Raw genomic sequence first — 25,088 nt, forward strand, 5'->3', positions numbered from 1 at the left:
TTTATCAATGGGAAATAAATTATCCAAACATATCCCTGGATTTCTGTAGTCAGAAGGATGAAATTAAATAGATAGCAATGAATCAAGTGGCAGAGGGGCTTACATATACATGAAATTGATCAGACTGTATAAACTGGTTGTGTGTGGGGATTGGCCTTTTTTTTTTACCTGTTATATACTATATTTTTGAATGTGCCTTATTCTCTGCTGTAGACTGTAAGTTTCTTATGGGCGGGAACCATGTAAATTTTGATTGTCCTGTTCCTTAACCCCATACCTTGCATGTAGTAGGCACTTAATAAGTTTATTAAATTATCTCAGGTAGATTATACTTTCCAGAAGAAGAAGCCCATGATCTATAATTATCCCAGTGCTATTATATAAACCCAAAATTTAGCATATATGTGTGTATATAGATAGAGAAGTAATTGACTGATTAATTGAACAAGAAAATAGAGTAATTATTATTTGGTAGTTGAGGAAGTGTGGGAAGTAGTATTGCAGAGATTGATTAATAGGGTCTGCTAACACTAAAGAGCTATTAAGGTTCTCCTATAGAGACCCTGATCTGTGATCATTCCAGGTATTAGAATGTTGGCTTAGAGAAACATTAGACTAGATCAAGCTACTGGTAGCCCAGAGACAGTGTTGTACTTCATAGTAGGACTAGTCGAGGCTACTCCTGTAGCAAGGATGCCTTTATCATCCCATCTGGCAATGATAAAAGGCAGAGTGATGTAGCATATAGAAAGCTGACCCTGGAGTCACATAAGACTTGGCTTCTCATCCTGTCTCTGATCCATACTGCCTATGTGAAAATGGGCAAGTTGCTTCCCCTCCCAGGGTCTCAGGCAACTCTCTAAGACTATAAATTGAGGAGAAGGTGATGATGTTTGTAGAGAGAGTTCTTCCCTGGGTGCTCTGTATATCATGAAATCTCAGATCCAGTTAAAAAAAAAAGTCAATGATATACACCAATTGGCCATGCAAATTATGTAGTGGGTATAGCCTTAGCCACTTGTATAGGACGATATAGGGAGAGAATAGGTGGGTGTTACTAGTTTCAGTGGAATTAAGTAGTAAATAGGGCTTCTTACTGGAGGATGGGATGAGATTAAGGGACACAGTTCGGCTAATAAATTCCAGTGATACACAGTTACCTTTAGGATCAAATCCATACTCCTCTGTTTGGCATTTAAAGCCCTGGACTTCAACTTACTCTCTCAGGTTTATTATATATTGCTTCCCTTCACATGTGCTGGGGTTCAGCCAAACTGGCCTCCTTGCTATTCCTCACTCACAACATTACATTTCTTGCCTCCATCTTCACTCAGATCATCCTCCCTAGCCCCCTTTGCCATACTTGGGATGAACTCCCTGCTCACCATTGCCTCTTAGAATCCCAAGATTCCTTGAAAGACCACTTTCCATATGAGGCCTTTCTTAATTTACAACCCCCATCCCCAAAACTCTTAGTGTCTCCTCCTTGAAATTACTTACTACTTATATTGAAGGTATTTATTTATACAAGCAGACCTCAGAGATACTTGGGGTTCGATTCCAGACCACCTCAATAAAGCATATATTACAATAAAGGGAGTCACATGAATATTTTGGTTTCCCAGTACATATAAAAGTCATGCTTACACACTATGCTGTAATCTACTGAGTGTGCAATAGTATTATGTCTTAAAAATGTACATACCTTGATTAAAAATACTCTGTTGCTAAACATGCTAACCAACACCTGAGCCTTCAGCAAGTTGTAATCTTTTTTTCTTTTGGTTGTTTTTTTGGTTGGGCAATGGGGTTAAGTGACTTGCCCAGGGTCACACAGCTAGTAGGTGTTATGTGTCTGAGGCCAGATTTGAACTCAGGTCCTCCTGAATCCAGGGCCAGTGCTCTATCTACTGTGCCGCCTAGCTGCCCCTAACTCATAATCTTTTTGCTGGTGGAAGGTTTTGTCTTGATGTTGATGGCTGCTGACTGATCAGAGTGATGGCTGCTCAAGGTTGGGGTGGCTGTGTCAATTTCTTAAAATAAGACAACAATGAATTTTGCCATATTGGCTGACTCTTCCATTCGCTTGAATGCTTAGAGCCCATTGAAGGATTATTGATTGGCTTAATTTAAATATTGTTGTGTCTCAGGGAATAGGGAGGCCCAAGGGGAGGGAGACAGATGGGGGGGGGGAAGAACCCATAGGTAGAGCTATCAGAACACACATAACATTTATCTATTATGTTTGCCATCTTATATGGGCTCAGTTTATGGCTCCCTCAAACAATTACTCTAGTAACATCCAAGATCACTGACCACAGATCACCATAACAGATACAATAATAAGGAAAAGTTTGAAACATTGCAAGAATTACCAAAATGTGACTCAGAGGCACAATGTCAACACATGCTGTTAGAAAAATGGTGCCGATGATTGACACAGACTTGCCACAAACCTTCAATTAATTTTTTTTTAAAAAAGCAGTATCTGTAACGTTCAATAAGACAAAGTGCAATAAAACAAGGCATGCCTATATATGCACACCTTGTCTCCCCCCACAAGAATGTTTCACTTTTGTCTTCATATCCCCAGTGATTCATATAGTGACTGGCATATAATAGATACTTCATAATGCCTGTTTGTTGATTGACTCCTAGAGGGTCAGTTCTGCAATATGAGGCACAACCTTTCTTCTAAGTATTAGTTAGATCGGTAGGCTCATGCCGAGAATCCTTAGGGAATGCTTCTGGTCAAACACTACTCACTTTGAGCAGGATGCAGCCTTTTACACATTTATGGCATTGGGACTGGTGTACTAAGATCAGGCTACTCTCTCCCTCAACACATTTAAACACAGTTCCTTTCACCACTCCATTTTAGATGCAAGAGAAAAAGCATTTGGAGAGAATAAGATGCAAAGAAATGTTTTTTTGTCATTAATGGGATTTTTCATGAAAGTATTTGGTAAGTTGCCTCTTAAGTAGAGAGATAGGAGGAAGAATTTCAAAAACAATATTTAGATGGAATAGTTTCAGATAAGCAAGCTGATCATTTTTCCATGAGGACAAGGACAGGGGAGGAGGAGGACATCCTTTCTGCTGACATTTCCAAATGATGTTATTAGAAAATACCAGCAGCAAAGAATGTTCTGAATAATATTTTTGAAAAGAAGAAACTCCCTAATACATTCCAGGAAGTTGATATTATGTCACAATTAATGGGGAAACTAAATGAACAGAAAAACATCTCTACCTTTGGATTAGAGGTTATTTCCCACAGCTTCAGACTCATGGTTGTCTTAAAAATTCTATCTTTTAATTCTGTACCTTGGCCCAAGTGATCCCCAGTGTCTGAAACACTCTCCGTCCTTGTGTCTGCCTTGTAGACATCCTAACTTCCTTCAGAGTCCTGCTCAAATATTATCTTCCATATGAGACTTTTCCTGATTCCCCTCAGTCAGTGATCCCTCCATCACTATCAATTTCTCTCTTCGTCTCTTTTTCTCTCTGTCTTTGTCTCTCTTGCTGTCTCCCCCTCTCTGACTCTGCCACTCTGACTCTCTTTTTCTCTGTCTCTGTATGTCTCTTCCACTCCCTCTGTCTGTCTGTTCCCCCCCGCCCCCATTTCTCCCTCTGTCTCTGCCTCTCTCTCTTTGAATGTCTTCCTGGGCCAAGTCCAGCCCAGGCCCTGCAGACTCAGAGTTTCATAAATGTTTGTTAAATTGAAATGACCCCAGATGTTTGTGTGGTACTTCAGAGCTTTCAAAATACTTTCACCTAAACTCTTTCGATCCTCAAATCATCCCTGTGAGGTTCATGGGGCAGACATTTCCCATTTTGTAGATGAGATAATAGACTCAGAGAAATTAAGTAACTTATTCAAGCAAGTAAGTGGGGAAACTTGGGTGTTTTCTACTACTCCAATGTTCTTTTTTTAAACTATAATATGCTGCTTCTGTGAAAGTATAGTTATCTATACTGCTGACTCCAATACTCTGGGCCTCAGTTTCTTCTTCTGTAAAATAAAGGGTTTGAACTATATGATCTTGAAGGTCCTTTTGAGCTCTAAATTCCCATGATCCATCTCCTACATTATTTCCCACTTGCAGACTGTGTAAACCAATCAAGGCACATCACAGTAGACATTTAGTTGAAGTCAGCACTTATAAAGCACCTACTATATGCAGAGTGGCTTAGGGATAAAGAGCTAGCCTTGGTGGCAGGAAAGTCTGGATTCAAGCCCTGCTTCCATCTCATCCTGACTGTGTGATGCTGGGCAAGTCACCTAACTTCTTAGTGCCCTAGGCAATTCTCTGAAACTCCAAGTTATAGACAAGATACCCATCTACATAAAGGGAGCTTCTTTATCTTCATCCTGGAATTCCTTAAACCACTGAAATCACAGGTGTTTTCCCTATCTCCATTCCCACCTACAGATTGCCATGTTAGCTATTGGAGGAGATAACAAAGATCCAATAAGACATGGAGTTTATAGGGACCAAGCAACTATAACAGAAAATAAGCCAAGATTAATGCATGGATAAACAGGATGGTGTCATGTGAAGAACACTGTACTTTCAGATAAAAGGAACTGTTTGAAACAGTTCCACCTGTTTTATGCTGTGAGACTTTGGAAAAGTGACTTTCCTTTTCAAGCCTCTCAGTCTCCTCATTTATAATAGTTGTACTAGCTCGCACATGTGGTTGTGGGGAGGATCAAATGAGATAATGTATGTAAAGTCCTTTTTTAAAAACTCTATCCTAAAAATAACATCCAGCATTTAATGGACCAACATTTATTCAATCAAACATTTATTAAGTGCTTATTTGCTGACTATGCTAAGGTCTACAGGACTCAAAGGAAGGTGAAAAAAAAGTCTCTACTTTTAAGGAACTTACATTCTAATTAGAGGGGCAGAATGTAAATGTGTACATCCAAGATATATACAGAAGAGACGGGGGATAATTTTGCAGGTGAAAACTCTAGCAGCTGAGAAGCCTGGGAAAAACCTCTTACAGAAAGAAGGTGGCATTTCATCTGAGGCTTGAAGGAAGCCAGGGACTCTAAGTGGGAAAGGTGAGGATGTGGATGTCATTCCAGACATGGTGGGACAGGCAGAGTCACAAGGGTAAGGTAGAAAAGCTCTCTCTGTGTGGTGTTGTTGTTTAGTTCTGACTCTTTGTGACCCCATTTGGGATTTTCTTGGCAGAGATACTGGAGTGGTTTGCCATTTCCTCCTCCAGCTCATTTTATAGATGAGGAACTTAGGCAAACAGGGTGGAGTGACTTGCCCAGGGTTGCACAGCTAGTAAATATCCAAGGTCAGATTTGAACTCAGGAAGATAAGTGTTCCTGACTCTAGGCCCACTGCTCTGTCCATTACACCAGCTAGCTGACCCATATAGTCAGTCACTAATCAGCTGTGTTGGGCAAGTCATTTATCTGTCTGAGTTTCTTCATCTGCAAAATAGCGATAATGATATCATCTACCTCACAGGGTTGTTGTGAGAGAAGATATACATATATATATATATATATATATATATATATATATATAAACACACACATATATATATATATATATATGTAATATAAATACTATTACTATGATATAGATATGGCTCTATCTCTCTTTCAGGCCAGAGTTGAGATCTGTAATGAGAGAATAACAGGAAGTTATTGGGCTATGTGGGGCAGAGGAAGGGTAAGGGAAGGTGGAAGAGGGGCATAGAATGTGAGGTAGCTGAGAGGAGATTCAAAAAAACTTCAGCTACATGGAAATTTTGCTTTGGGCTGGCCTTTCTTTCCACAAGGAATTTAATTCCACAAATATTTAATAAGTACCCACAACATACAGGGAACTATGCAGATACTTTGCATGCCCCAGAAATCAGATGGGAAGAGGTCATTCTATGACAGAGGTTTTAATTTTTTTTTTTTTTTGTGCCATGGACAAACTGCCTTTGGCAGTCTGGTGATGCCTGTAGACTCTTTCTCAAAATGGAATTTTTAAGTGGATAAAATAAAATACATAGTCTTGCAAAGGAAAGTAATTATATCAAAATATCATTATCAAAATAGTTTTTAAGCAAGTTTATAGACTCCCAGATTAAGAATCCCAGCTCTAAGGCCTCTATACCCTTGACAAAGTACAGCCATCATTGAATTTTTGGGAAGTCCACTTGCCATCTCTCATTCTATCTCCCTCTGATTTTCCCATTCTATCATTCTCCTATCTCCTCTGAGGTGATGAGGTGTAAAGGGTGAGGGCTGAGCCACTTTTTTACAGCACCAGGACCTAAGCTTCTAACCCTCTGTGGATACCCGGGATAGCAGAACTCCCTTTCTCCCCTTTACGCATTCCCTGGCCAACCCCAGCTCCAGAAAGATCACACGAGACGGTGTGTGTGTGTGTGTGTGTGTGTGTGTGTGTGTGTGTGTAAAGGGAAAACATTATAGAAATATCTGCTATTATTATTGTTGTAATGACGTCTATGGAAACCTGGGAGAAGGTTTACAGAGACAAGTCCAGGCCCAGTTGGTCAAAACTCACAGAAGGGATGGGTGGTGGTGCTCTGTGTTGGCAACTTTGCAGGAGCTGTGTGGGTGGTCTGATATTGAGTACACTATGCTTGAGAACTATCACTAGAATACTAGAGAATCTTAAGAACTGGACAAGACCTTAGAGGTTATCTAGTTGAAACCGTACTCAAGTATGAATTCAGTCTACAGCTTCCCAGACAAGCAGTTATCCAGACTCTTGGAATGCAGCCACCTTGCTTTGAGAAATGTTAAGACTTCACTTTGTTATCTCTTTTCATTACACAGAAAAAGACAAGTGTTATTATTCAGATGTCTTTCTAGTCTAGATAATTGAGCAGGTGCAAAGGAATGAAAAAATCCTTCACTTTTGAGTTGGCCATAATGCATTTCAGGCAACAGGATAGATCTGAATATGAACTGAGTGTGATGTCAATCAAATTCTTTTTTTTTGAAAGTAGAAAGGAATTTATTGCTTTCTCATGAGAAAGGATACCTTCCTAGTCTCCATTGTGGGCCAGGAGAGTACGAGTTCCTTACAGAAGTAAAGGCTTATTTATACCCTAATGTGATCTCCTCCTCCCTAATCCCCCCCCTTTCCCTTATACCATTGGCTGGGCTTTCAGGGGGTACAATCTATTCACAGAGACACAAGTTTTCCCAGAGACAAGAAAAGTCGGGAAGCTTTTCAAGGGCAAGCAGTTCAGGTTGGGGGCAGGGCTATTCTTTCTGCTGAGCGGGGGAGGGTTTTGAAAGCAACAATCAAGAACTATTAACAAGAACCATTGGATGTCAATCCAATTCCTCAAGACTCAGTAGAGCACACTAGAACGTAAGACTTAAAAGTAACCAGAACATTTTACAGTATAACTAGAAATTAGGATAAACAAAGGTTAATAATTACAGAGCACCACTATATTAAGGATAATCTTTAAATACAATTATAGAGTCATAGCTCCCTTCCCTCCTCCTGGCTGCTACTCCAAAGTGTTTTACCAGAGATATATTATATTATATTCCCTCTCCTTGACAGAACAATCCTTTCTCAGGGTCAAAAGCAGGCCAGGCATGTCCCTGTCACATTCTTCCTGTGTGTCTCTTGGTGATGTCTTAGCTAAATTTCAATATGTTAAGGCTAGTACATAACTCACAGTAGATGAGGGTGCCTACAAGTCTTTCCATGATGCCAAGAGGGTTTTAATGGGCCTATCCTGGAGCTAGGAGTGTAGGCCTTGAATTCTATGTAACAAAGTCTATCTGTGTTCAAAGCACCTACACGATCATTCAACACAGTCAAGTCAGCCAACATTTATTAAGTGCCCACTATATACAAGACAATAACAGGATCCAAAATATTTTGGATAGTTAGTTCATAAACAAAACTCTGAATGAGTGTCATTAACATTTATGGTGTTTATAGCTTTCCAACGGTTGCCTCAATGTAATTTGTAGGAACTCCGCTCCCTCTCAGAGATAAAAACTCAATGTATCCAGATATCATTCCTGAATTCATCATAATACTTATTTCTTTAAGGTGCTTTTAACTTTTCACTGAGAGGTCATTAATATAGGTATTGGTCCTTCATTTGACAGATAAAGCAGCTGAACTTGCTGATTATTATTGTTAATTATTCAACTTCATCCTCTTTTTTGAGCTTCAGGATGACTTTGTTTAACTGTTTGCTGGGCGTCTCTACCTGGATATCTCACTAGTACCTCGAACTCAACACGTCCAAAACTAATCTTGTCATCTTCCCCACTATAGCTGTTCCTCCTTTCAATGCACCTATTCTATTAATGACAAGACCATCCATTATCCCAGCCATCCAAACCTGCATATAATCTTGGACTCTTCCTTCTCCTTTACCCTCACATTCTCTCAGTTGTCATTTTCAGTGAATTCTACCTCTACTCTCATTTGAAGGCAATAGTTTCAGAAAAACCTAGGAAGACTTATTTGAGCTGATACAAAGTTAAGGTAGCAGAACCAGGAGACCATTGTATATAGTAACAGCAACAGTGTAATATTATTAGCTGAGGAAGACTTAGCTGCTCTGATCAATACAATGATCCCTGACAAATACAAAGGACTCATGATAGAAAATGGTATCTACCTTCAGAGAGAACTGATGGATTCTGAGTGCAAATTGAAGCATATTTTCTTTCATTTTCTTGCTTTTTTTTTTTTGCAAAATGGCTAATATGGAAATATATTTTGTATGACTTTGTATGTATAATGAGTATCTTATTTCTTGCCTTCTCAATGGATAGGAGAGGGACTTGAGGGAGGGAGAGAATTTGGAACAGGAAATAAAAATTAAATACACACGTATACAATAGCTATCATATCTATATTTATCACCTCCTCTCAATTCACCTGTTACCACCCAAGGTTAGGTCTTCATACAGATGGACAAATGGAGGAAACATTATTAAATGCTTATTATATGCCAGGCACTGAAGCTCTCTATAATCTGCTTCTACCCACCCCCTTCAGCCTTACTTTACACATCTTTCCTTCAAAGGCTGTGTTCCAATCAGCCTATATGGCTAACTGACCCCATCTCCTCCTGAGCTCTCCCATCTCTATGCAGTCTGTTGCTCATGCCTGAAAGACACCAATCTCTCAATTCCTTATTTATGATTACTTTTTTTCCCCTTTCCTTAGAAAGGCTTAACCACAAACCTTTCCTCATCTCCCAACCCAGCTGAAAGTGCTCTCTCCCCCTTCTCAAATTTTCCTCTCATCTCCTTTTAATCTGATGTAATGGTTGCTACAATAGGTGATAGCAGGACTTGAAATCAGAACTGGGTTTTTATTGGAACTTCCAGCTGACTAGCTGGTAAAGATGGACAGGAAACCTCATCACGTCTATAGACCTCAGTTTCTTCATCTGTAAAAAGATGTATTTATGTCACCCATCTCAAAGGGCCTAAGTGAGAAAAACCCTCTGTAAACGAAATGCTTTGTAAATCTTGGAGCATCCTTATTCTTTCCTTTGCCCTTTTCACATTTTAATTATTTTATCATACTTGTGTATGTGTCAGGTTCCCCTGATTAGTAAACTTCCTGAGTGCAAGGATTGTCATTTTTCATCTCTGGTAAGTGCCTTGCACGTTGAAGGGGCTGCACAAATGCTTGTGGAAATGAATTCCTTGCAGAGTCGGGATCCAAAGTCAGCTTGCCTGATTCCTAGCCCTGAGCTCTCTTCACCAGAACACCCTGATTATTTTAAACTCAATACAGTGGCTGGAGCTTTTCAAAACAATTTTATTTTTGATCCACATAAGCACTTTCTTTTCACAAATAAATAAACTAAACTACCTCCTTTTTCTTTATACTTTCTGGTTGGGGGAGAGGAGCTTCCCCAGCAGCCTTAAAACAAAGAGGGTCATTCTATCAATTCTTTGTCACGAACAGAGAACAGAGAACATTCTACTTATACGTTGTGTCCTATGCTTCTTTCCCTCACCCCACGACACCGGGCTGGACAGCTCCATTCCCACACCGCACCAGCCACCCGCAGCCCTGCAGTTCCTCCCCCGCCCAATCTAGATGTTACCGGGTTTGTCCCGCGCGTCCGCCTGGGCTGATGCCCTCGGAACGGAGCGGAAAGGGGCAGTAGGGGGCACAGGGACTAGGAGCAGCCGCCATGGAGCCCCAACTCACCTTGCCCACAGCGGGAGCCGCCACAATGAGTAGCAGCAACAGCAGTCTAGTCGGCAGCAACATTGGCAGCACCCTTCTGGACGCGCCCCCGGGACTCATGTTTGCGCCAACGACGCTCAGCGCCCCAGTACCGTGGACCCTTTCGCCGCTTCTCAGTCTCGACTCCCCATCCCTTTTCACCCCGCCCTCGGATGCGCTCAATTTGGGGGATCTCGGGCTGGAGAAGTTGGGCTGATGGTGCTTGTGAGTTTGTAGCGGGGGGGACTCAGCATGCCCTCTCCCCCTCAGGCAGAGACCCAGCTCCGCTGTCCAGTCCCCTCCCCACCTCCTCGGCTCCTACGGAGGCCTTGGGCAGCCTCCCTGGGTGGGAAGAAGCCCCGGCACAGGTCCCGCCCTCAGCCTCTTCTGGGGCTCCCCCTACCCGGGGCACAGCGGCCTCCCGGGAGGCTAGCGAGGGATGGGTGGGCAACCGCTGCCCTCTCGGGGGAGGCAGTAGCTCTTTTGGAAGGCAGTTGCGGACCAGGAAAGGTCATAGTCCTCTGGTTCCGCGCAGCCCAAACTCGCAGGAGCCGAGCAGGACGGGGGTGGGGGCTGTTTTAGGGGAGGAGGTGGCTGCTACGGGTGGAGTGGAGGGAGTGGTCATCGGGGCCGCGGGCGCATTGGCCGGGGGAGGCGCGCGATTTGCGAGTTGGTGCCCGGCTGGCTCTTTGCTCCGTCTGGGCTTTCTCGCCTTCTTTTCAGCGCTCCCTCCCTGTCCTCCTTGTCCCCCCAGCCCTGGTGACGGGAGCTTGTCATGAACGTGTTTTGAGGGGAGCAGGAAATCCACACCCAATTTAGGGGCGAGGTGGAGGTAGAAGATATGCGCAGGACCTGTGAGGCTGTGGAGGCGGAAGCGGCAGGGCAGCTCCGGGAGCAGCGGACATCACCTAGAGGTACCTCAGAGCTGGGGTTTTCCCAGCTAGAGAAATGCCAGTCCGCTTGGCAGGCTCCAGGGTTTGGGGGCGCTGCAGCTAGGGGGACACCTGTGGAGGAAATGGTAGAAGGGAAAAGCCATCTAAGGGCGCAGGAGCACTTGGGGTAATGCGAAGGGGGGAGGGGGAGAGGGAGTGACAGAGGCTTTTTGATTCTAGAGCCAGTCCGCCGGGCTTCCACTGGATGCCTTCCCCTGGTTTGTATGTTGATTTCTTTTGGGCGTAGAGTTACCGACCTGGCAGCGGTATCCGAAGTTGGCTCAGCCTCTGACCTCCTTTTGGCACGCATTCTCCGGAGCCCTGGCACCTTGTGAAATGCCAAGAGCAGGAGATAGCTAAGTGGAAAGAGAGCTCATCCCTTTCTCTGCGGCTCTGAGGTGGCATTTCATGCTGAATCTTATCTGCGGAAATGCCAGGTGGAAAACAAAATCTCCAGCCCTGCTACAGGGTCTCCCTCAAGAGTTGGGCCAAATTGAGGCTTTGGATGCATTTGCAGTATCCATTGTCCATTAATTAGTATGTCTGTAAATTCAGGTGAGAACAGTTTATAGATTACTGTTTTTATTTGTTAACTTCCTCAAGAGTTGAATTTCAGCATCAAGTCAGAGGTATGTGGCTGGTAATTTGCTTTGGGAAAGACATCATTTACTTTCCATTAGGATCAGGGTATATGAAGAAAATATATTTTGAAAAATGTGCAAATGCTTTTCAAGAAATTTTTAGTGAATGTACAAGTGATGTATGACAACCAGAATATTAGATAATCACCATAATCATTCCCTGACTATGCTGGATAAGTCAGTCAGTCAACAAGGATTTATTAAGTGTGTGCAATGTACTAGACCCTGTTTAAACAGTTTAGCATGTCATTGAACTTAAACTTTTACCAAGTCGTTTTTCTTAACTGCATCTGAAAATTTCCCCAAGCCTGGATCCAGTGAGCTGTATTTTTGCTCATCTTATATGCATATTATAGTAGTTGTACGCAAGATGGTAGAGACCTTATCAATATCATTTGTGAAATTAGAGAAAAGGAGACATCTATTGAACACCAGGGCAGCTAGGTGGTGAAGTGGATAGAGCACTGGGTCTGGAGTCAGGAAGACTCATCTTCCTAAATTCAAATCTGACCTCTGACCTCTAGCTGTGTGACCCTTGGCAAGTCACTTAATTCTGTTTGCCTCAGTTTTCTCATTTGTAAAAAACTGGAGAAGGAAATGACAAACTCCAGTATCTTTGCCAAGAAAACCCCAAATAGGGTCACAAAGAGTCAGACCAACTGAACAACAAAAATTGAGAACAAACTGCTTTATCAGGAAATCGAAACATTTCAGGGCTGCTATAAACAGACCACAGAAGTAAGTTGTTGTAGAAATGCAATGACTGTGTCTGTTTCTAGAGTTTATTTTGGGAAACAGTCACCAGTGTGACTTTTCCTGCCTTTCCTATGAGATAGGACAGCAGGTGATGTCTTCAAGAAATTGGATAGTATTCTCTGATACTCTTAAATGAACTACCATTAAAATGGTTGGTGGTGTTACTTCCTGGAAAAAAAATACCTTAAAGTCCAATGCAATGGTCTTTGATTTTATGAATGATGCATTCTGGAGGATTTCCAAATTTAGGTTGAAACTTGACTTTGCCAGAGGCAGGGTTACTTGGAAGAAACAGAATTGGCTTTGTGATTATATTTGGAGCAGGAAGTAGGAACTACTGTAAGTTGTGTTTACTGTGGAGAGACCTGAAATTAAAAAGGACTTCAAATGGAAATCTAGCATTATATAGCATTAAGATTATATTGTAAAAATATGAATACTTAAGATTATACAAGAGGCCAGTAATTCCACTGTGTGAATGATCTAGGGAATAGTGCAGCAGCATCTCTTAAGCCTGTCTACTTGAACCAAGTACACGTGACCCTGTCACTCTCTACTCTTAACTGCAATCATTTGTCTCTATCAGCATCTTTCTCATCAGGTAATGGCTCCTTACTCATACTCCAGAAACCAAGGATTTTATTTTGTATTTTTTTACCCCACAGCTCTTCAGATCATATGGTTCTCCTCCATAGAATTGTTGACTGACTAAAGTTTTGTTAATTTTGATTTTTCTATTTTGGTTTGGTTGTGTAAATTTGGGGAAGCTGATGAAGCAGGGGGCAAATATTTTTAATTTGCAAAGAGCAGAAAAATACACGTGGCACAAAGATAGCAAAGTGAAAAGTGGTTATTTGTAAATAAACATTTATGATAATTTTTATGCTGTACCACATTTTGGAATTTCTACCCCTCTCTCCCCCTTTTTAAAAGAAAAACAAAATCAAAGTCAAATCTGTTATGCTCTAATGGACTTACTATAAAGAAATAAAGCTACACATTTTCCCCCTGAATTCTAGCTCTTTTCATAGGCTAGTAAACTAATAATATTTTTGAAAGCAGTGCTGCTCTGCAGAATAGCATTTCATCCATTAGAAAATAATTTGGTATTCCAGCTATGAAGCTTATGCCATGGAAGTACTATTTAACTGTTCACATGGATTATTTAGCTGCATTAGGATGAAATCTAAGATTCAGTAGGAAAAATGACATCATACAACAACCAAGGATTAATGACATCACAAACTACTTATTCTAGCATAGCTTGGTACTATTCTGATGGTTATCATTTTCAAAAGATTGAAATCAGTAAACGAAAATATAGTTAAACTTTAAAATTTTGTAATTGGATAGCTCTGTGGATAGACCACTGGGCTTGGACAGGAAGGCTCATCTTCATGAGTTCAAATTTTGCCTCAGATACTACCTGTATGACCCTGGGCAAGTCATTTAACTCTGTTTGCCTCAATTTCCTCATCTGTAAAATGAGCTGGAGAAGGAAATGGCAAACCACTGCAGTGTCTTTACCAAGAAAACCTCAAATGGAGTTTTGGAGAGTTGACATGACTGAAAATGACTCAACAACAACAATGATAAGCTAGAGAGGTAGAATGGTTGTATGGAGGGTGTACCTTGGCAGCATGAAGGCCTGGTTTCCAGTCCTGTCTCTGACTCATACTGATTGTGTGATCCTGAGCAAATCACTTAACCTCTTAATGCACCCAAGAAACTCTGTGAGACTCTAAGTTACATGTGAGTTGCTAGTATGTCTTAGTAGAAACCCTATTGCATTGAAATCACACACACACACACACACACACACACACCCCTTAAAATATAAGCTTTTTTCTGATTTACAAATACTTCAGGATCTCATAATGCTTCAGTGTAATCATTAGGGACATTTATTATCATGCTCTAATATGCAAGGGTCATGGGGTTACAGGTTTAGGAGTTGAAAGAGACCTTGGAGGTCACCTAGCCCTCATTATGAAGAAAGACCTGAGACAAAGAAGGGTGAAGAGACTTGGTCACACAGGTGGCAAGAATTTGAATCCATATTCTCTACCTCAACCTCTAGCACTCTTCCCACTGTACTGCAATGCATCCCAATGCTGATTAACTGAGTCTGGTTAATGAATGACAAATGAAAGCATCCACTGCATTGGATTTTAATCAGAATCAAAATGATTAAATTTATCTAAATTTATTTAGATTTGCTTGTATTTCCAGCACATAATTTGATTTTACATAAATAGCATAAGATGTTTAAATTCTCTTGAATTTGAGAATTTTGTGGCATTTACATTTTTTAGTGTTGAATATTGACATTTGCAAAATGGTTATGTCTGAAGGAGCCTTAGATACCATCTAGTTAACTACTGTTATTTTTACAAATAAAGCTCATAGTGATTTTGTGACTTGTTGAAGATCACACAGCTAATCAGTTGAGAGAGCTGGAACTGGAACTCAGGCTTCCTCGGTCCCCATTTCAATACTCCAGTACTTCAGTGACACATAATTTCATGGGCAGGTAGATTATGGCAGGCTTATAATCACTTAGTAAAAGGTCTTTGAATATTTATGTGGCTAAAAAAATTCATCCCTCTCTGGCCAGTCTGATGATCAGCTTCTCTAAAAGTAAGTAGCCTGACCCTTAGAAGACAGACAGACAGCTCGTCCTTGGCCTTGGAGTCACAGCCTTTACAACCTGGAAGAATTAGCCAGAGCTTAAGCTGTTCTAAATCCCTCACATCATGAATAGGCATGAAGAGTGGGGAGGGAGAGAGGGAGAAAAAGTTCGACTAAATTTCCACTGTTAACATTAAGTAGGAAAAATATTCATTTCAAATGTAGTATAGGGAAGAAGACTTTACTTTTAATTGTGGCATTCTATTTGTTTTGTAAGTCATCTAATGATCACCAGCTTGGTCAATCAACCAGTACTCATTAAGCTCCTGCTATATGTGAGAAAGTAAGCATACAAAGACAAAAGTGAAGCCTTGCCTTATATTTCTTATATTACATATTATTACATTGAGGGAAGTTTATATTATATGTGTGATTACATATAATATAATGTATGTATAATACATAGCTTATATTATATGATACATAACATCACATTATATAAACTATATATTATCATATTGTAATATATGATATATTACATGATAACATATAAAGTATATATTATTAATATATGATGTATAGTTTATATCATGAGCTGTATATTATATTTAGGGAACCAACATATACAGATATAAGCACATGTCTAACATATTTACACACAGTGTCAATTCAGGGGTAGGGGAGAGAATGCACTAACAGCTGGCGAGCTCAGGAAAGACCTCATGCAGGAGGGAGCACCAGGGATTCCAGGAGGCAGAGGTGAGATGGAAGCGCATTCCCGGCATGGAGCGCAGCCTGTGCCAAAACGTGGACCCAGAAAGAACAGAGTGTGTAAGGAATAGCCTGAAGGCGAGTTTGGCTGGACCAGAGTGCGTGCAGGGGAATCTGCGTGTTCTCCTCATATTTGTACTATGAACGTTGCCCCTTCTTTATTTTATTTTGTTCTGTTAATGGAACACCCACCTTGATGACCTCTGGCACACACATTGTAAAGTCTAGTGTAAAAAACAGTTAAATGTCTGGTAATAGATAGTCAGATGTCATGTCTTAAGAGTACAGTTTTACATGAAAGCTGAATCTTATTCCCTGTCCCTGGAACAGGTCTGGAAGCAGCGGCTACTTCTAGGGCAGAGGCAGAGACACATCCTAGGCCCCAACAGTAGTGGTGATGGTTGAAGGCTTGGCGTAATTATTCTACTTCAGGAAAGTGGTTTTGGGGCAGGGACTCCCCCAGGAGGCCATCTGTAAGGAAGCTGTGTTCTTGTGCTACTTCTCACATACATGTAACTAATCTAAAGCCAACCCCACTCTCAGCACTTCTCATAAATACCTCTCCTTTCCCTCTTCAAGGTTGCCCTTGGGTTTCATCTTAACCTAGTTGAATTGTATCCAGACATTCTGAGGGAAAGTAGGGACAGTCCTGTAGAGAAGCGCTAGAATTTAGTTTTATCTTACAAATTTTCTAGCATGACCCTCTCCTTTTACAGAAAAGAAAACCAAGAGCCAGGTAAGGGAAATGATTTGTGCCAGGTCTCATAGTAGCAGAGGGGGGATTCAAAACCAGGTCCTCCTATTCCAAAGTCGGTGCTTTTTCCATGCTGCTTCTAAGTGAAGGAAGCCTTTGGACTGTCCTGTTGAAACATCAAGACAGGAGACTAACTCTGAAGCCCTCTCTAGAAACCTCTAGCTGCTCAGGACCAAAATTAAATGAGGACTTTCAGCTGATCCTTCTTGAAATACAATTCCATTTTCATGCAGCTGAAGCCCATCTCTTTCTAGGTGATGCTATACAGCTGTGAATACAGAGTACCACAGCACGATCTCTGAAGGAACCGAATTACGTAGTATGCTACCAGTACACAAAGGACTACGCACTTAGCAGTGCAAAGAACCCAAGAGATCATGTAGTGTAATCCCAGCCCCATTTTACAAGGGAAGAAGTTCAGGTTAAGAGAATTTAAATGACCTGCCAGGGATCACACAGTTAGGAAGGAAAGCTAGAACTCAGCCCTTATGACTCCACTTCCATTTCACCATGGACAAAAACTGACCTGTAACTCAATTGGTCCTGAACTGACTCCACATTTGATTAATTCCAGGCTGCCTTTATAAAGTGAGGAAGCTGGACTGCTCCATTCTGAAATGTCTTATATTATGAATGTCTTGAAATTTGTGTATATATACACACACATATACACACATACACGATGGAAAAGTATTTTGCCTATATGCATGCATATATGCATATATACACCTGTTTATCTGAAAGGGCACTTTGTAAAATTGTTTTTATATTATTTCCTCATTCATACTTTATTTTTGATGTTAATATTTATGTTAATAAAAATATTAAGTGTGTTGCCCATTTTAATGTATGTTTTTGGGTAGGGTGAAGGGAAGGGAAGACACATTTATTAATCACCTATGAGATGCCAAATATTTTAGAAATATCTCATTTAATCCTTATAATAAACCTGGGAGGTAGGTGCTATTTATTGTTAACCCCATTATACAGATGAGGAAACTGAGGCAGAGGTTAAAGTGACTTTCCCAGGATCACCTAGCTAATAAGTGTCTGAGATCAAATTTGAATTCAGGTCTTCCAGACTCCAGGCCCAGCTCTCTATACACTGAACCACCCTGCTACGTCTAACAAAGGAAAAGTAATGCAGCGATTCTGACCTTTCCATTAATTGTAACAGACTTCTATAATATTGAATTTTTTAAAAAAACTTATGATAAAATGACTTGATTTTTTTATGTACTGTTGTGTTGATGGCACTTTTAAAAAAAACCCAACCAATCAAGATATTTGCTGAAAAACGTACTGTGCTCAAAGCTGAATCCCTTTGGGCCCTAAATCTAGTTCCAGATCATGAACAATCAGTTGGACAGTTCACCCTGGATACCCACAGGCACTCTAAACTCATCATGTCCAAGACAGAACTCATTCTCTTTCCCTCCCTTTCCAGACTTCCATATTTCTGGGAAGAGCGCCATCATCCTTCCGTTCACCCACATCCACAACCTCAGCGTAATCCTTGAACCCCAGGGATCCAGTCAGTTGCCCATTTTTGCCATTTTTCTCTCCGCAGTGTCTCTTGACCAAGTCCCTGTCCACTCTCACGGTAACTACTCTAGTTCAAGACTCCTATCTGGCCTCCTTGCCTCCAGTCTTCTTTTCCTATTCCAATCCATCCTCCACCTAGCCACAAAAGTAATTTTCCTAAAGCATGGGTCTGAGCATGTCATGTCATCCCCCTACTCAGGAATCTCCAGTGGCTCCCTGTTATCTCTGCAAACTCCTATGCTTGGTGTTTAAACTTCTTCACAACCTAGCCCCTTTCTACCTTTCCAGTCTTTTTTTACATATTATTCCTCCTTCTCTCCCCGGTAGTGAGGTGATTGAGTGCATGGAATGCTGGTTCTGGAGTCAGGAAGACTTGAGTTCAAATCTGGCTTCAGACACTAGTTTTGTAACTTCAGGCAAGTCACTTAACCTCTGTTTGCCTCAGTTTCCTCATCTATAAAAGGGGGATAATAATAGCACCTACCTTCCAGAGTTATTATAAGGATCAAATGAGAAAATATTTGTACAGTGTCAGGTACACAGTAGGTACTTAATAAATGCATCGTCCCTTCCCATGCACTCTGTGGTGCAGTCCTGCTCTTCTTCTATCTTCTGTCTTCAGGTCTTGGCACTGGCTGCCTGGCATCTTCTCCCTCCTTACCTCTTCCTTTCGGGTTCTCTCTTTACCTTCAAGATTCAGCTCATGTACTAGATTCTACCAGAAACCTTTGCTGATTCCCCCAATGGTAGTGTTGTCCCTCACAAAATACCCTACAGTTATTGTTTATATATTTTGTAAATATACAGCATAGCATAGACTTGGGGAAAGGAAATCCTTAGCACAATACCTGATACTTAGTAGGTGATTAATAAATACATGTTAACTGATTGGTCTCATTAACATTGTGATGCTCATGAAAATTGGGCACAATGAAAATGTCTGGAAGCTGTGGTCCCATGAGAAACCATATCTAGAGGGAAAAAACAGTAAAATATGACTTTGTAAAGGAAGAGGGGAAATTTCTGGGTGGTCAGGAAATGATCAGATTGCTCCCTGAGCTGATAAAGCAGCTACCTTGTCGGTGGGCCCAGGCAGCCAGATGAAGCAGCCAATTCAAGCTTCTTGGCCGAGGCTGAGTCCAGAATCGCTAATTTGGATGGAGAAGGATAAGGTGGACAGGGGTCTGCAAACAGGCATCCAGGCCACTTTTCAGGCTTTCTAAGGGAACAAAATTCCTCAAAGGGGGATCCTAAAATGGTTATCTCAGAAAATTAAAGTGAAAGGAACATTTAGTCATTTGCTTGAGCTGGAAATTTTCCTCTTGAAAGGAGAAGGTTATTGTTGGAAAAATTTTAGAACTTAAGTGGGTCATTAGGGTACTTAATATTGTTATGGTGGGGGAAAAAACATTTCTATTGGTTGATGATTTTGCTCCTTTATCTTAGTTGCCCTATGAGAGATACCAATAGTCAGCCCACCACACATTCAATCATTTCAGGCACCACAGAGATCTAGGAGCAGGGTGGCCTTGTTTAAGCAGATAGGCAAGCAGGTATAAGGGAAACAAATAATAACTAAGACATAGTGCTTATTATGTGCCAGGAACTGTGCTAAATGGTTTTTCAGTTATCTCATTTGATCCTCACAACAACCCTGGGAGGTAGGTGCTAATATCATCCCCACTTTACAGATGAGGAAACTGAGGCAAACAGAGGATTATAATGACTTGAAATAATAATAATAGCTCACCATTGTATGACACTGGAGGGTTTGCAAAGCACCTTATAGACAGTATCTCATTTGGACCTTACAACAAGAGTTAGAAAAAGTGAGTCTCAGAGGAGTTAAATAATTCACCTGGGGCATAACCTAGTACAGACTTCTAAGGGAGGTTTCGAATTCAGGTCTTCTTGGCTCCAAGTCCAACTATATACTCCATTGGCTAAAGTTTCTCTTAGAATATATGAGCCCCTTTTCCTGATGATAATAGCTAATATTTGTGTAGCACTTTAAGGTTTGCAAAGTACTTTACACATATAAACTTCTCTGATTTTAAAACGACCCCATGAGGTAGGTGCTCTTATCATCCACATTTTACAGATGAAGAAACTGAGGCTCAGAAACTTGCATATAACTATTATATAACATAATAGTAACCATGTGAGTCAAGATTTGAATTCAGGTCTTCCTAACTCCAGGTCCACAATTCTATTTTGCTACCAAACTGCTTCAGTCCAGACTTAGGCATATCTAATTTGGGGTTGAGGGAAAAGAAAAGGGAGTAGTGGCATCAGTTGGAAGAAATTTAATTCACTAGGAATTAGCAAACCAAGTAGAGGGGAAAGTCTGGATAACTGAAGGAAGATATGAAGGATGGGATAAGGTCATAGGGTCATGGGACTTAAAGCTGAAGGGGACCTCAGAGCTCTTATTTCTCAGATGATCTTCAGGGAGAGATAGAAATATAGATATACCGTAAGTCTTTGACTTCCTCTTCCATCACTTCTTCAAAGTTCACAGGCCATTTTGAGATCAAATATTCATATCAGCCATGTTGAATATGCATTAACAGCCAGATAGATATAGATAGGTTTATTTAGATACATACAGATATGTGTGTGTTTATACACATACATACATACATACATACATACATATGTGTGTGTGTGTATGTACACACACAAACTCTATATATTTAGTTTATTGGAGGGCAATGATAGGAGAACAACTTTTAGGAGCTTGCCCTCACTTTTCTTGCCCCATTCATTTAGGCCTCTTGGACCTCCTCACATTCCAGTATTGATAGCAAAAGCAATGATTAGACACTATGGTTAACTATTAGACACCCCGTAGCAATAATAGTGATTTATGTTTGTTAAAATGACCATTAATTACATCATTTTGTTAAAATTACAACCATCAACTACCATCTTCTTTCTTGGATACACAATGTCAGCTTTTCATTTAAGATAGTGAACAAAGCTAGGAGTGATTAGAATATTTCTTTTTCACCTCCAACATATTAAGTACACAAGAAATCATTGATTCTTACTTTGGTTATTGGTTTAATTCTATTTGAGACAAAAATGTTTATAGTCAAATGTTTGTGCACAGAAAAAGATCAGTAATCTGTCTGCCTGACCCTAACAGAAGTTTACCAAACAACTTAATTTCTGGTCAGGTTCGTTTGGAAACTATCTCCTGGAATGTTGTTCTGCCACTTATTTAGCTAACCAGTCTCTCGTCAATAAAGCATTGAGTTAGTTTACCAAGATTTTATCCAGAAATTTAAAAATAGCCTTTTGCAACTTCATCTTCAACATCTGTTTCAGTTTTCATGCTATTCCCTTGAGGAACAAAGTTTCCAAATGTTTACCCTTTTCAAGTCATTTAAACTGAAGGATGAAACTTTAAATTTAATTTTTTAAACATACTTTCATGTACATATTCATGTAGATATGTGTATTATGTATGCAGTGTTCAATAATATGTATGTACTTTTCCCAGTCTAATAAAATATAAAGTACCTGAATTAATCTTTCCTCCTTAATTATACATCACTTCCTTTTACGTAGTCATCAGTCCGGCCAAACTAGGCTTCTTCTTGTTCCGTACACATAATATTTGATCTCCACTTCCTGTGCCTTTGCACAGACTGCACCCCATGCCTGGGGTACATTTCCTCCTCATCTCATCCTTTTAGAATCTCTGCTTTCCTTTAAAGCTTATCTCAGGTGCCCCCGTAGTCCTACATGAGGCCTTTCCTTATGCCCTTAAATGCTAGTGCTTCTTCCCCCTTCCATTACTCTGTGTGTGTGTGTGTGTGTGTGTGAGTATGTATGTATGTATATGTATATGCATATGTGTGTGTATGTATATATAAATACATACACATACACAAGTCAGTAGCCCTCTCTTCCACTTCGTCTGTTGTCCTAAACTAGCTTTCAAGCTGTCAGGTTCAGTATGAAACAAACTTTCTGTCTTCCTAGAATAAATCTCTCTCTCTCTCTCTCTCTCTCTCTCTCTCTCTCTCTCTCTCTCTCTCTCTCTCTCTCTCTGTCTTTGTCTCTGCTCTGTTTCTCTTTCTGCCTGTTTCTCTCTTCCTCTTTCTGTCTGTTTCCTCTTTCTCTGTCTCTGTCTCTCTGTTTCTCCTCTCTGTCTCTCTGTTTCTCCCCTCTGTGTCTTTCTCTCTGTCTCTTCCTCTCTGTCCTCTGTCTATTTCTGTGTCTCTATCTCTTTCTCTCTATTTGTCTCTTCCTCTGTCTCTATCTCTGTGTTTCTCTCTCTTTGTCTCTTCCTCTGTCTCTGTTTGTCTCTCTCTCTCTCTCTCTCTCTCTCTTCTCTCTCTCTCTCTTCTCTCTCTCTCTCTCTCTCTTTGTCTCTCTCTTTCTGTCTCTCTGTGTCTCCCTCTCTCTGTCTCTCTCCTCCCACCAGCCCCTTGTTGACTGGCTCTTACTGCTCTAGGGCTCTAGATTCCTACCATTCTCTGAAAGGCTTTTAGGACTTGTCTCAGCAGCTGCCCACTTCTCTGCTTCTGTAGCCTCCTCCTGCCTGCACCACACCCACCTCTCCTGTCTTCCCATTTTCTTCTGCTTTCCCAGCTCTCAAGTCTCTACTCTCTCAGCTCTCCCATCTGCTACAAGCAGATCCTTTTTCTCCTCAAAGGTGGGAGGGAGAGGTGAGTTGGGGTGTGGGTAGGTCAAGATCAGCTTATCTTTCCTGTAGCAACATCATCTTCCTGATGTCTTTGGTCCTCTTCAAGAACAAAGGACAAGTACTTCTTCCTAAGCCTCTATAGTCAATGTCTCCTCTGAGCTTGGTCAAAAGATCTGCTATGTATACATGATATCATCCCTATTGGCTGTAAACTCTTTGAGGATGGGGACTGTTTGATTTATTTCCTTGTATCTCCACCACCTACCACAGTGCCCAGAACTTGGTAAGCATGTAAGGAATGCCTGCTGAATAGTCAATTTTCATTGGATTTTCCAAAGGGAAAGAAAATTATTCTCAGGCAACAAGAAAGTATAAAAAGCCAGGAGAATTTCACATGCACAAAAAAAGCTGGCAAACTTAAACATTGGGTTGGTGTATGTGATATTTGTAGTACTGGGTATCCATGTCCCTATTGCTCCAAAAAATATATATGTGTGTGTGTGTGTGTGTGTGTGTGTGTGTATGTAGATATGCATATATGCATGCATACCTCTATATACACATGTGTTCATAATATAAAACATACATATAAATATATATTCATACACACATATATGTGCGTGTATGTTTTTATATGACCTCTACCACTAATTATTTGTATTACTTTGGGCAAGTTCTTGTACTTCTCTGGTCCTCAGTTGCTCCACCTATAAGGTGGGAGGTTGGACTAGATCTCTAAAGTTTTTTCTTGTTATGGTACTTGGTGATTGCATGTTAAAAAAAGAAAGCCAATTAAGCATGAATATGATTTCTCCCAATAATTTTTATTCAATTTAAATATCCCACAGGAAGAGAGTAAGGTAATTCTTCAAAAAGGCTGTTTGTTGAATCTGTCCTTCAAAGAATCTTTTGCTCATTATAATATGAATAATGAAATAATGAATAATCACAGCAAACATACTGTTTTTAAGGGAATTTTTCTTCTTAATATATACAGATATCAAAGCAGGACTACATAGGTTATCGCTTAGAGACAAGATTCATGTGAATGGAAAGAAAGACTGACTGAGGACCTTTATAGGAAGTGAAGACCTGAATGGAATGTCATTAGTGCAAATGGCATTAATGAAGTGCTCTTTCAGATGGCTTAAACAGTTTGTAATGGGTCCTTGGTAAGTGTCATGGCTGTGCCCTTCTATTTTTATATACTGCATTCTCTGAGACCTGGGCATTATATAGACAACTGTTACCTGCATGCTTTCTGCTTTTGTAAAAATGAATTCTATAAGCTTAAGGTAACCTAATGCCTACTTTATTCACACTGTGGTGAAAGGCTTTTTATCATTTAAATCCTGAGCAGACCTTTTTTTCCCCCTTTTAAATATTAATTAAAAAGCAGTGTTGTCATCAGTTAAAATATAGCATAACTCAGTAGACAAGGAAAGCAATAATAATATTATTAACACCTGCCATATATGCATATGTACATTCACATATATAAAGGACTATGTATATATGTGTATATTTGTATATGCATATGTGTGTATATATGTAATCCTTTAGGCTTTTCAATGTGTTTTATATGTGTTAAAATTGGAGTTTAAATTGCAACTCTGCCTGTAATTCCCTCTGACTACATAATAATTTGTATATCTCCTCACTGCTGTATTTCCCTCATAGCTAAAGTAGCTGAGACAATACATTTCATTGTGCTGGTGTGAGGCTGAACCTGACAAAGCAAATCCAAAACCTTTAGCCAATAACACAATCTATTATGACAGTTAAGTCATTACAAAAATTATGAAAATTAGTTAAATCACACAATCTTGCTGGAGAAGAGGGGTAAGGGAGTTCCTTTGAAAAATTAAGAAAACCGAACTTATAAAGGACTTTACATGTCATTAAGTTGGACTCCCTGACCAGTTTATGAATCTTCTTCACAAGATGCACAAAAGGCCGTCCAGCTTTTTTTTTTTTTAATGCTGGTGGAACTCATTATTTCACCAGTCAATCAACAAGTATTCATTAAGAACCTACTATGTGCTAGATTCCGTGCTGGTTGCTGGAGTATATACAGACAAAAGAGTTAGCCCAAAGTCATCATGAATTAGTTCATTTTAATGCTGGACAGAGCTATTTGTGAGAATATTCTGCACTAGGTAACACAGT

At 40.3% G+C, this 25,088-nt stretch overlaps 2 protein-coding genes across 2 annotated transcripts in view; one reads left to right on the plus strand and one right to left on the minus strand.

Annotated features, from left to right (window-relative positions):
* Positions 1–10,776, minus strand: part of COL4A3 (collagen type IV alpha 3 chain) — a 175,015-nt gene extending 164,239 nt beyond the window's left edge. The window contains 1 exon segment of the mRNA XM_020970941.2: positions 10,212–10,776. Within this exon segment, the coding sequence (XP_020826600.1) occupies positions 10,212–10,310 (99 nt within the window). The 5' untranslated portion in view covers positions 10,311–10,776.
* Positions 10,777–10,859: 83 nt separating this feature from the next.
* Positions 10,860–25,088, plus strand: part of COL4A4 (collagen type IV alpha 4 chain) — a 152,458-nt gene continuing 138,229 nt past the window's right edge. Inside the window, exons 1-2 of the mRNA XM_078147440.1 lie at positions 10,860–11,143; positions 23,917–24,091. Coding sequence (XP_078003566.1) covers positions 24,021–24,091 — 71 coding nt within the window. The 5' untranslated portion in view covers positions 10,860–11,143; positions 23,917–24,020. The remainder of the gene's footprint in view (positions 11,144–23,916; positions 24,092–25,088) is intronic.

The sequence above is a fragment of the Phascolarctos cinereus genome, unplaced genomic scaffold, assembly GCF_003287225.1.
Source record: "Phascolarctos cinereus isolate Bilbo 61053 unplaced genomic scaffold, phaCin_HiC Scaffold_7;HRSCAF=346, whole genome shotgun sequence".
Taxonomy (NCBI): domain Eukaryota; kingdom Metazoa; phylum Chordata; class Mammalia; order Diprotodontia; family Phascolarctidae; genus Phascolarctos; species Phascolarctos cinereus.